At 32.3% G+C, this 12,251-nt stretch overlaps 1 protein-coding gene across 1 annotated transcript; it reads left to right on the forward strand.

Annotated features, from left to right (window-relative positions):
- Positions 1-927: 927 nt before the first annotated feature.
- On the forward strand, positions 928-3,721 carry LOC106765893 (cysteine-rich receptor-like protein kinase 25). Its single transcript, XM_014650662.1, has 7 exons — positions 928-1,687; positions 1,775-1,909; positions 2,006-2,154; positions 2,243-2,453; positions 2,579-2,816; positions 2,944-3,091; positions 3,473-3,721. The coding sequence occupies exons 1-7, from the start codon at positions 928-930 to the stop codon at positions 3,719-3,721; spliced, it is 1,890 nt and encodes a 629-aa protein (XP_014506148.1).
- Positions 3,722-12,251: the final 8,530 nt, after the last annotated feature.

A 12,251-nucleotide genomic window follows, 5' to 3' on the forward strand; every position in this document is an offset into this window, starting at 1 on the left:
ACTACAGAATCTTTAGATTATAGCTCAAGAGTACAAACATACATAGCATAGAATGCACATACATAAATTACCAAATTAAACAGAAAGCCTAGCTCCCCTTACCTTAGCAACAACAGCACAACTCAACTTACTAGAATGACTTAACAACGCCTATTCAGCCAGGATCTAGACAACACCCTACAACCACCACATTGGTGATGAAAGACAACTCTCAAAGCTCAATATCTTGCAGAAAACGAAAGGGGGAGGAACAAGGCACATGCAACCAGTAGAACAGCATGCCCTAGGTTTCAAACAACGGAGTAGAAGAGGAAAACTACTTACAGGTCAGAATGGAGAAAGCAATCGGTTCGAAATGGAGCCCTCTACGCTGGGGACGCTTGAGCACCACCTAGACGGACATACACTGAGTGAGTGTGAAATATAATTCTAGGTCCTTACACAAAATATTTAGAAAAATAAAATTATTTGAAATGAGATTAAAATATAATTCATTATATTAGAAATAGTGAAGTTTTCTATTAAAATGTAAGGTAATATTTTTTTATTTAAATTTCAAAACAAATAAAGTTTAATATGTTTGTTACCCCTGATTTTTGTTTATTTTCTACCATCTTTTGATAATTTCTCATTATAAATTTTAAAAAGTTTTGAAAATATAATTTCTATCATGTAAGATGGATTACATTTACACTTAGCATGTTAAGATAGATAGCATCCTAATAAACAACGAACAAAATTTATCTCTATACTTCAGATACAAGTAAATGAAACAAAAATAAGCTTTTAACATTTTACTTATTTCACTCAAGACACCTATATTAGCTTAAAATAAAGACTAATTATTAAATCCAATTACTTCTTGAAGATTAATCCAATTGTGGTGTATCATAGCATTAACATTAAGCAGAACGAATATCCCAAAACATGGCTTCTTTGATCCGTCTGATATTGTTCTCAATGCTTATGTTCTACTTACTCGGCACCCTTAACATTTTAGCAACTGAAACAGCCTCAACTTTCAGGCACTATGATTGCAAATTCTTGCCAAAGTTTCGTCCCAAAAGTAGTTACCAATTGAATCTGAATAAACTCTTATCTAAACTTACATCCAAAGTTAACACCACCAACTATTACAACACCACAGTCAGTGGAACAAACAAACAAGACACTGTCTATGGCCTCTTCATGTGCAATGGATATACGGAGAAATGTGGAGAATGTGTGAATACTTCAATCCAGACACTTAAATCAAAGTGTGTCTTCAACAAAGAGGCTATAATTTGGACTCATGAATGCATGGTTCGCTACTCAGACAGGTTTTTCTACAACACTACTGAGAAACGGCCATCATGGTGTGTTAAGAACAGTGAGGATTATGAGGGGGAATTGGATATTTTCAACAGAATGCTGAGTTCCTTGATGGAGGATCTTCTGAATGAAGCCAGTGAAGCTCAAATGGGTTCTGTTAAATTTGCTGTGAAGAAAATAACATTCTCTCAGGACAAGCACTTTTTTGGCTTCGCTCAGTGCATGCCATACCTCTCCAAGGAAAATTGCAGAAAGTGCCTTAGGGATGCCATGAATTTTCTTCAAACATGTGCAAAAGGCAAGATAGGAGGAAGAGTTATATATCCCAGCTGTATTGTTAGATATGATCATTATCTGTTTTTCCCACTTCTTAGAGGTTAGATCGTACTTTAATTATGTGTATCCTTTGTTTGACATATTTTAGAGAAATAGTTACTTATGTTGATACTAATCTCTATTGCAGGAAAAAGAAAGAATCTGAGAGTAATTGCATCAATCATATTTTTTCATGGCGTTGTTCCAGTTATTGTTTTGCTTTTTGTTTGCTATTTGTTACATAGGGAGTTAAGGAAGGATCTCAAGCACCGAAAAGGAAATTGTAATGTAGAACTGGAAACAATCTTCATTTCTATGATCATAGTTCCATTCTGTTCAAGTTTACTTAGCAGTGGAGATTCTGTTATTCTCTGATTTATAACTGACTACATTTTTGGTTTAGGTGGGGAAGAGATTTCAACAGGATTGAACTCTCTGCAATTTGAATTGAGTACTATTCAAGAAGCAACAAACAAGTTTTCTGATGATAACAAGATAGGGGAAGGTGGTTTTGGAGCAGTATACAAGGTTGCTAACTTATGCTGTGTTAAACAGTAATGGAGAAATTTTGCTGCAATGATCAATTTAAGGTTTATTAATAGCATGCATATTGCAGGGTGTATTTTCAAATGGACTTGAAATAGCAGTAAAGAGGCTAAAGAAAAATTCCAGTCAAGGAGCTATAGAATTCAAGAAAGAGGTTTTGCTAATTTCCAAACTTCAACATAGAAATCTTGTGAGACTGATAGGATTTTGCATGCAAAGGAATGAGAAGATACTCATTTATGAGTTTGTGCACAACAAAAGCCTTGATTACTACCTATTCAGTATGATACTTTAAAAACCTTATCTGTTGTCTTTTCTTCACTTGCAATTTGATCATTAAAAATGGTTTTGTCTCATTTTTTCACCTTGACAGTTTGAGTAATATGTGGCATGTTAAATTTTACAGGCCCTCAAAATCATAGGAAATTAAGTTGGTCCGAACGTTACGAGATTATAAGAGGAATTGCACGAGGAATTCTCTATCTTCACGAGGATTCTCATCTTAACATTATACACTGTGATCTTAAACCTAGTAACATTTTGCTAGACAACAAAATGAACGCAAAAATATCAGATTTTGGATTAGCAAGGATTATTTCCATTGATCAAATGCAAGGGATCACAAGTATAATTTCTGGAACATAGTAAGCTTTGATGCTGACAAACTTTCTTCTTAAACAATACAAAGGAATTGTTTGGTTTCAGATTGATAGTATTCTACATTATTATTTACCCTAATGATGAGTTTGTGAATTTATTATTGTTTTGCAGTGGCTACATGTCTCCTGAATATGCAATGCTTGGCCAATTTTCTATGAAATCTGATGTTTTTAGTTTTGGAGTTATAATTCTTGAAATAATCAGTGGGAAGAGAAACGTTGATGGGAATGGAAAAGATTTGGATGATCTCTTGAGCCATGTGAGTATCTTAATATTACATTCCAAGAAAAATATGAGTAAGAGATTCTTCAACATATTTTAGCATACTTCTAAACATTGAATGAATGAGAATTATTAGATATTATAAAAATTATAAAAATGTTAAAAGGTGAATTTTAACATTATAAAATCAAATTGTAAGATGAGGTTTGTTATCATTTTTAATCTGTAAATTAAATTTATCACTAATCAATGTGAAACTTCTCTAATCTTCACTTCTTCTGATTTGATGACTTTTATTCATGATTTTGTAATTTCTCAATAGATATTTAGCTAATAAGAAGAGTTTTGTGAACATGTTAAAGAGCATTGATTTCATGGAAAGAGATAAATGAACATTTATTTAGCATCTTAATTGCAGGCTTGGAAGAAGTGGAAGAAAAACAAAGTACTTGAATTGTTGGATCCCTCATTACGACACTCCTTCTCTGAAACAGAAATCAAAAAGTGTGTACAAATTGGTCTATTATGTGTTCAGGGAAACCCAGATCAGAGGCCTATCATGGCAAAAATTGCTTTGTATTTTAGCTGTGATCAAGTTGGAAAACTGCCTTTACCTCAAGAACCAGCATTTCTTATGCGTGGAAAAACAGAAACCAAGGATTTCTAATTATCTTATTCATGTTTATTCAGCAACATTAGTTATCTGTTGCTGAAAATATTACAATTAAGGATCATTTTGTATTGTAGTCTGTTTGGGTGCCTCTATATATACTTTGTGTTTATTGTGTTAACATTTTGTAAACAAAAATATACAAAACTAATTTTCTTAAAACAGGACATGTCTTAAGTGGACTTTAAACTCAACCGATAAAACTAGTATCTAAAATAAGATTTGCACCTCACTTATATATTATAATTTAGTTTTATTTCTAATCGATGTGGGACTTCCAACACAGTTTTGATGTCAAAAAATTTTTTACTTTTTTTCTTTGAAGTTTCCTCTAAAACATCTTAGACTTCTGTTAGTAGGATTAGTTGGAGTTTGTCCACTGAGAGATCGTACTAAGGAGAAACGATTTTTTTATACAATAAGGGATATAATAAAACTAAAAAGATAAGGTAGAGATGATAAGGTGAGTCCATTTGTTGATTTGGTTCTTCCCACATTCGGTTCATTAAAAATAGGCTGAAGAGGATTTATATGTATAAGATTAAATTTGCGGGTTAAATAGGCTGAAGGCTTATGAGATGTGGACAGACTCCATTAAATTATAAAAACATAAAATCTTCTGTAATTTCTTTCATCATGAATTTAGTGTAAATATAACAATCACAAGAAAAAAATAATGGGTTAATTATTTATTGTTTATTGCAAGTAAAGATAAGCATCTTACGAGCAAAATATATTAAAGTAAATCAAAAATCAAATTTAGATTTATAGTTATAAATATATGATATTGATGAAATAATGAAAAAGAATATTTAGTTATATATTCGATATAAAAACTTTCAAAGTGCTCAAAAGGGCATAATGTTTCTTGTTGCTTTAATTTTGCATATTCAAATAGAAAGACTTCATTTAAAAATGACGTGTTTATGCCCTTTGAGATAACATAAGAGAATTTATTTGATTATTATTATTGTTGAGAGCATTTAATATGTAATGTTCTTTTTCACGAGAATAAGTAGTTCTAAAAAGATATTATGTTTCATCATTTTATATTGTATTCTATATGATCCTTTAGTAAGTCACAAATAGAACGTTCTAACGGTTAATCAAATACTTCCACAAACAACTTATAAGATCATGCTCATCATGAAATAGGATAAAAAAGTTAATTTGAACAACTTAAGATAAAAATGTGATTATCATCAATTGAATAGTAATTAAACTAGGGTTAATCAAACGTCTATTTCAAAATCTATAAATATAGATTTTAAGTAAGGAGATAAGGATGTAGATGATTACATAGACTATACATTTAATATCTAAACTATCAAACCACAAACTAGCTTTAATATCAGAGGATCTTTTGTATGTATCTGTCGATCAATATTGGACGAACAACTATAACACATTGGGAGCAAAGGACAACAGTTGGATCCTTTAGATTATCACATAAATTTTAAACGTTGACCTCAATCTTACATCCTAAAACACGTTGTTTATGGATTAATTAGATTGATTATTCAAGTTTCAATATTGAGATTACTAATATGGATAAAAGAGATTATTCAAGTTTCAATATTGATTACTAATATTGAGATTATTCACGTTTTCTATTCATACTTTTAAACATACCTTACTAAAGTTGCATGTACCAATAAAATAAAATCATGTATTTCATAACGGCTTGGAATTTTAGGGAACATGTCAGGATGTTACCATAAAGAGAAATGATCACAATCTTAATTAGGAAGATATTTGTACAGTAGGAAGCGGACGACTTGTGAGATAATCCATATCAAGAAGACTGGACGGCACTGGAGAATCGGGAACAGCTAAACAGCAGATAGAAAACTATAAATAGATGTGATTCTGTTGATTACAACGACTTTGGTTGATCTAACAATTTTCATTTGCTGTTTCAGATTGTGATCTTGAGCAAAACGCTCTAAGAACTCATTAAGAAGACGGAAGAGATCTTTCTTTGAAGAGTGACAAAGTGATCTGCTCTTACTGTTTAATCAAATTCTGCACTGTTGGTGCTCATCATATTGATCAAGACTGCTATCAATCTTTGGAAGATTGTTGTTGTCTTGTTGGGATTACAAGAGGTGAACTCGTGGAGTTCTGGATACTTTGAGGATTGTTCAAAGTGGGTTGAAGATTGCAGAAGAGGGAATATCTTGCTGCGGATTTTTGTGTTACTGCATATACTTTTAGTTAGAGGGTTAGAGAGATTGTCTATATTTTGACTTGGAGGTCTCTATAGAAATCTTGTGTAAAAACCTTGACTAATATAGTGCATTGGCTTCCTGGTTGTGGAAGGACACTGGATGTAGGCATTGAGGCCGAACCAGTATAAAAACTTTGTGTTTGCTTTCTTTTTCCCTACACTTTTACTTTAAGTCGACTTTACAATTTACACAGTCAACTTTATATTTCCGCTGCACTTAAACTTCTTATTCCTTGCGATTCGAGAAGCATTGTAAAGCTTTATACTTTGTGAAAAAGATTTTAAAAAGACTCTGAATTTTGAACCTCACCAATCCCCCCCCCTCTTGGTGTTGAAACTGAGTCATCCTGTTTCCAACAAATGATGTTGATAATATGAGAAGATTATGTTGTTGGGGTTTAGATTTCACCTAATCACTTTCATGCATATAAGAATTCATCTTCTTCATTAGAATGTTAATGTCACTTTCTAAATTACTTAGAATCTGATGTCTCGACGAAATATCCTTAATTATTAGACCACAATGTCTTGCATCCCTAACAATTAATTCTGCATTACGAACAGAAGTTTAAGACAACCAAGCATTCTATCCCTATGTCTAAGCAATAGTTCTCTCATGTGAAATTCTCCAGATCATGATTCGTAAGATATTTCCCAATACTTAGACAAATCAAATATCAAGACATAAATAGCTAAAACAAACTAGCATTACAAATAGAAGAAAATCACTAACATTTAATGAAAGAAGCACAAAATAGTTTAGAACATATTCAAATACATGAGAGTTTAGAGGTTACATCTTCCCCAACAACAAATGAAGTTTAGTTCTCCATCGTCATGGAGAAACTAGGTGTACAATGGAATGAAAGAGATAGAAAAACCCTAAAAACTAAATAGGAGAGTTCCTACATCCAATTCTACCTCCAAAGAGTCGAAAAATGTGTTTCTGCATAAACTTTTAGACTATCACATAAACTTTGAACGTTAACCTTGACCCTACATCTTGAAACACCTCACTTATGGATTATTAAATCGATAATTCAAGTTTTAAGACTAAGATTACAATTATTTGATGGTGAAATATTGATCTCACATTATAAGTATAAAATTTTCAAGTGTTAATATGAGGTAAATTTGATATTGAGATATTATATATGTATATTTAAAATAAAAAACCATAATAAAGGTCAGAATTTTTAAGTTTCAATTATATACTATAAAATCATAAATGATCATATTTAAGTTAAATTAGGGATAGGGAAAGTAACTCAAATCACCTACTAGGAGTTATGGAAAAACTTATAAACATACCTTACCAAAATTGCATGTAACAACAAAATAAAATCATGTATTTCATAACGACTTGAAATTTTAGGGAACATGTCAGTAATATCATGGATGTTACCATAAAGAAAAATGATCACAATTTTACTCAGCGAGATATTGATAAGGAATAATATAAGATGAATATTAAATACTCTAGTTAAAGATAAAATATAGAAAATTTTGACCATAACAAACGCTATAACATTTTATTCTCTTGTGTACATACAATATCTTAATTAGGTAAATACTGTTTATAATGTAATTTAAAATTAACTAATAAAGAAGTATGTTTACGTTATTATTTTATCAAGACTTATATTTGAGTGAGTTACAAATATGTTTTATTTTTAATATTATGTTTGAAGGATTTAATTATAAAATTTAAATTTGTATCTATTTAATTTCTAAATTAAGAAAAAATATAATTTCAAAATAATAATAATAATTATATATAAAATAATATTTATTCTTTAACTTTCATATTTATATTTATATACAATATAGACTTCTGATATTTATATATTTTATATAAATATATTTATATATTAATTTTATTTATTTATTAACGACTTTTAATATTTTCTTGGATATTTAATTTTCATCTTTTTATATATAGATGATTATTTTTCTTTTTCATGTTAGGTTAGAAATTTTTATTTTATATTTGAATATTTTTGTTAAAGGTAATGATATTTTGACATCTAAAACATGACAAATTTTTAAAACCACTACGCGTGTCATCATATTGGTCTAGTGAAATAAAGAAAAAGAACGAAATGACATGAAAATTAGTGGGGAGAGGGGTCTCTCAACGTGCGTTTCAATCTTTCAAATCAAAATCTGATTTTCACATTTGAGATTGAAAACCCTTGAGAGAGAAGCACCTCAGGCCAGCGAGAAGAGCTCGACGGAGTTTTCACCGTCACTTGTAAACCTACATTGTTCAACATTAACTGGAGGACATTTTGCTGCTGTACCGCCGATTGGAACGTGCCCAGCCACCGAAAACGGTGTCCCGTGAAGAGGCTTTGGAGTTCAAGTGACTTCCCACCGCTCATCGGAAGCGCGCCGCCATTGACCGTCTATCGGAGCACTTTCCGACGCTGTTAGATTGTTTCGAAACTGTCTAGGCCACCAAAAGTTGTCTCTTGTTGAGATTGTTGACAACATAAACTCTATATCAAACTAGTTTTTGATGATGACAACACAATGCTTAATAACAGTTCACATGTTGTTGCATTACATGTTCTTATTCTGAATTGTTTGACATATTTGCTGAACATGTTTTGATGTACTGTGATGTATGTTCCTATGGTTGATTGTGTAATATATTTGTGGAACATGCTTGTATGGAAATGTGCAATATGAACTGGTTAATTAAAAACATTTTATTTCACATTTCTGGAAGTGAAAGATCACAAGTACCTTTATGAACTTATAATTGTGAGACAAAGTTCTAGTCCAGTCGAATACACCTATAATGGATTCGACTATGCTAAAGTCTTTGTACAGTTTTTGAGAATCAGTGTTGCGTGATATTTTGAGTTGAAAAGAATTTCAAAGTGTTTTTACATGTATTAGTCGACTTTGTCTAGAGCATATTCGACTATGTTATTGATCTGTTTGGAATTCTGTTATGCTTACACGCTCCAACGGCTATATTTTTGAAAGTTAGTTAAGCATTGATAACTTGGTCAACTGTAATGAATGTGTTGATTTTCGTTGACTGAGACCCTATATGTTGACTGTCTGTTACAACTATTTTAATATAGTCGACTGAATTAGTAGGCTATTCGACTGAGAAACAATCTGTCTAACAGAAAACTATAAATAGATAGAACACGAGTTGTTTTGTGACTTTTGATAATCTGACATTTTCATTTCTTGTTTCAGATTGAATTCTCTGTTTTAACAGCTCCAAGAATTCTCCAAGAAGACGGTGTTGATCTATCTTGAGAGAGATTCAAAGGGAGAAGTCAATTGCGCTGACTGCTTGATCATTATCTACACGAAGAAGGTGTTTCTTGATTGATCTTTGAAGGCTTGGCATCCTGTAAAGACTGTTGCGTTGATTGAAGGCTTGGCAACCTGTGAAGTCTGTTGTGTTAGGCTTGGCATCCTGTGAAGAGTGCTGGTTACACGTTGAGGATTGTTCGACGTGGGTTCAGATTGTAGAAGAGGGGATTCTTGTTGCAATTCTGGTTTTGTTGTGCAGCTATATTTTGGTTTTGGGTTAGAGATGAGACTTATATTTTTGCGTATGGCTTCTATAAATTCCTTATTGTAAAAACTGCAACCATTATAGTGCATTTGCTTCCTGGGTTGGAAGGACACTAGATGTAGGCATTGTTGGTCGAACCAGTATAAAAACCAGTGTTTGATTTTCTCTATCCCTACACTCTATTTCCAGTCGACTTTATCTGTTTAGCAGTCAACTACATTTTTCCGCTGCATTGAATTTTTCATTACTTGCATTTCAAGAAAGATAAAAAAGCTTTGCACTTTTGTATAAAGATTGCGAAAAGATTTTGTTTTTGAACTAACACCAATTCACCCCCCCCCCCTCTTGATGTAAAACGAAGCCTACCTGTTTCTCAACACCTCTGTAGCCAAGGAACAATTCCTTTTAAAACTCAATGTGCATAATCAGATCTGGGAGTAGAGGCCAAATAAGTGGGTAGTTTAGGCAAAGTTTCTGCACACAAGAGTCAACTGTGAAAATGACCTTGATTTTTAATTGAACCAACTTTTTTTTAAGACTTATTGGATATAGAAGTGTTATTCAGCAATTAATGATCATTTTTATTTAACATAATTGGTAAAAAATTAAATGGGAAGTTTAAAATAAGTGCCCCATTCAAAGTTTACTTTTCGTGCAAAAACTCAGTCTAAACTACCCACTCATGCCTTTGCTACCAGTTTGTTTCTGCACCATCACTTTTTTAAAAAAATGTTTCCTTGGGGATGAATTTTGATATAAATGTGTTAATAAATGACACATAATCATTTTCATTTAACATAATTGGTAAAAAATTAAATGGGAAGTTCAAAATAAGTGCCAGATTCATAGATGACCTCTTTGTGCAAAACCTCAGCCTAAACTACCCACTTATTTTGCCTTTGCTACCAGTTCTGTTTCTACACCATCACTTTTAAAAAAATGTTTCCTTGGGGATGAACTTGCATATAAATGTTTTAATAAATGACAGATAATCATTATTATTTAATATAATTGGTAAAAAGTTAAATGTGCAGTTCAAAATAAGTGTCAGATTCAAAGATGACCTCCTCGTGCAAAACCTCAGCCTAAACGATCCACTTATTTTGCCTCTGCTACCAGATCTGTTTCTGCACTATCACTTTTAAAAAAAATGTTTCCTTGAGGATTGACTTGGATATAAATGTGTTAATAAATGACAGATAGTTATTATTATTTAATATAATTGTTAAAAAATTAAATGTGCAGTTCAAAATAAGTGCTAGATTCAAAGATGACCTGCTCGTACAAAAATTCAGCCTAAATTATCCACTTATTTGGCCTTTGTTCTCAGGTTTGTTTCTGCACATTGAGTTTTAAAAGAAATTGTTCCTTGGCTATAGAGATCCATATACTTGTGATCATCAATGGTTGAACAACACTTCTATATCCAATAAGTCTTAAAAAAAAGTTGGTTCAATTAAAAATCAAGGCCATTTTCATAGTTGACCCCTGTGTGCAGAAACTTTGCTGAACTATCCACTTATTTGGCCTCTGCTCCCAGGTCTGATTCTGCACATTGAGTTTTAAAAGGAATTGTTCCTTGGCCATGGAGATCCATATACTTGTAATCATCAATGGCTAAATACTTTTATATCCAATAAGTCTTAAAAAAAAGTTGGTTCAATTAAAAATCAAGGTCATTTTCATAATTGACCCCTGTGTGCAGAAACTTTGCTTGAACTACCCACTTATTTGGCCTATGCTCCCAGGTCTGATTCTGCACATTGAGTTTTAAAAGGAATTGTTCATTGGCGATGGAGACAACTTCTAGTGGCCTAGGCAGTTTCCAAACGGTCCAACAACGCCAAAAAGTGCTCCGGTGGACGATCAATGATGGCGCGCTTCCGATGGGCGGTGGGAAGTCACTCGAACTCCAAAACCTCTTCACAGGACATCATTTTCGGTGGTTGGGCACGTTCCAATCGGCGGTACAGCGACAGAATTTCCTCCAGTTAACGTTGAACGACGCAAGTTTGCAAGTGACAATGAAAACTCTGTTGAACGCTTCTCGTTGGCCTGGGGTGCTTCTCTCTCTAGGGTTTTCAATCCCAAATGTAGAAATAAGATTTTGATTTGAAAGACGAAAATGCGCCTTGAAACCCCTCTCCCCACTAATTTCCACGTCATTTCGTTCTTTTTCTTTATTTCACAGATGGACCAATACGAAGACGACACATGGCGGTGTCAAAAATTTGTCACTTTTTGAGTGTCAAAGTATCATTACCCTTTTGTTAAAAAGTAGACTTTAAGTCTAACTAACCCTATAAAACTGGCTTGTAAAATGAGGTTTGTACCTACTTATCTCTAGTCAGTGTGGGAGTTCCAACACATCCTCTCACACCGAGGTACATACATCTCAAATATAAGACTACACATTAATGGGTGATTCGATAACGGATAAAACAATATGCCCAACAAATAATAAATATCACTATGATAGATTCTAACATGACTCTAATACCATGACTTTAAACATAACTCAACTCCGCAAAACCGACTTATAAATTAATATTTACACTCATTTATATACTTTAAATTAGTCTTATCTCTAATCAAGGTGAAACTTCTAACCATTTTTAATTTAAATATTATATTTAGGTATTTAAGAATGAAATTTTAATTACTATAAAGATAAAAGGAATTCCTAATTAAAATTGGATCTAAATGCAAAATATGATCAAATATGTACAATCACACTAATGTATACAAAT

This window comes from Vigna radiata, chromosome 7, assembly GCF_000741045.1.
Source record: "Vigna radiata var. radiata cultivar VC1973A chromosome 7, Vradiata_ver6, whole genome shotgun sequence".
Lineage (NCBI taxonomy): Eukaryota > Viridiplantae > Streptophyta > Magnoliopsida > Fabales > Fabaceae > Vigna > Vigna radiata.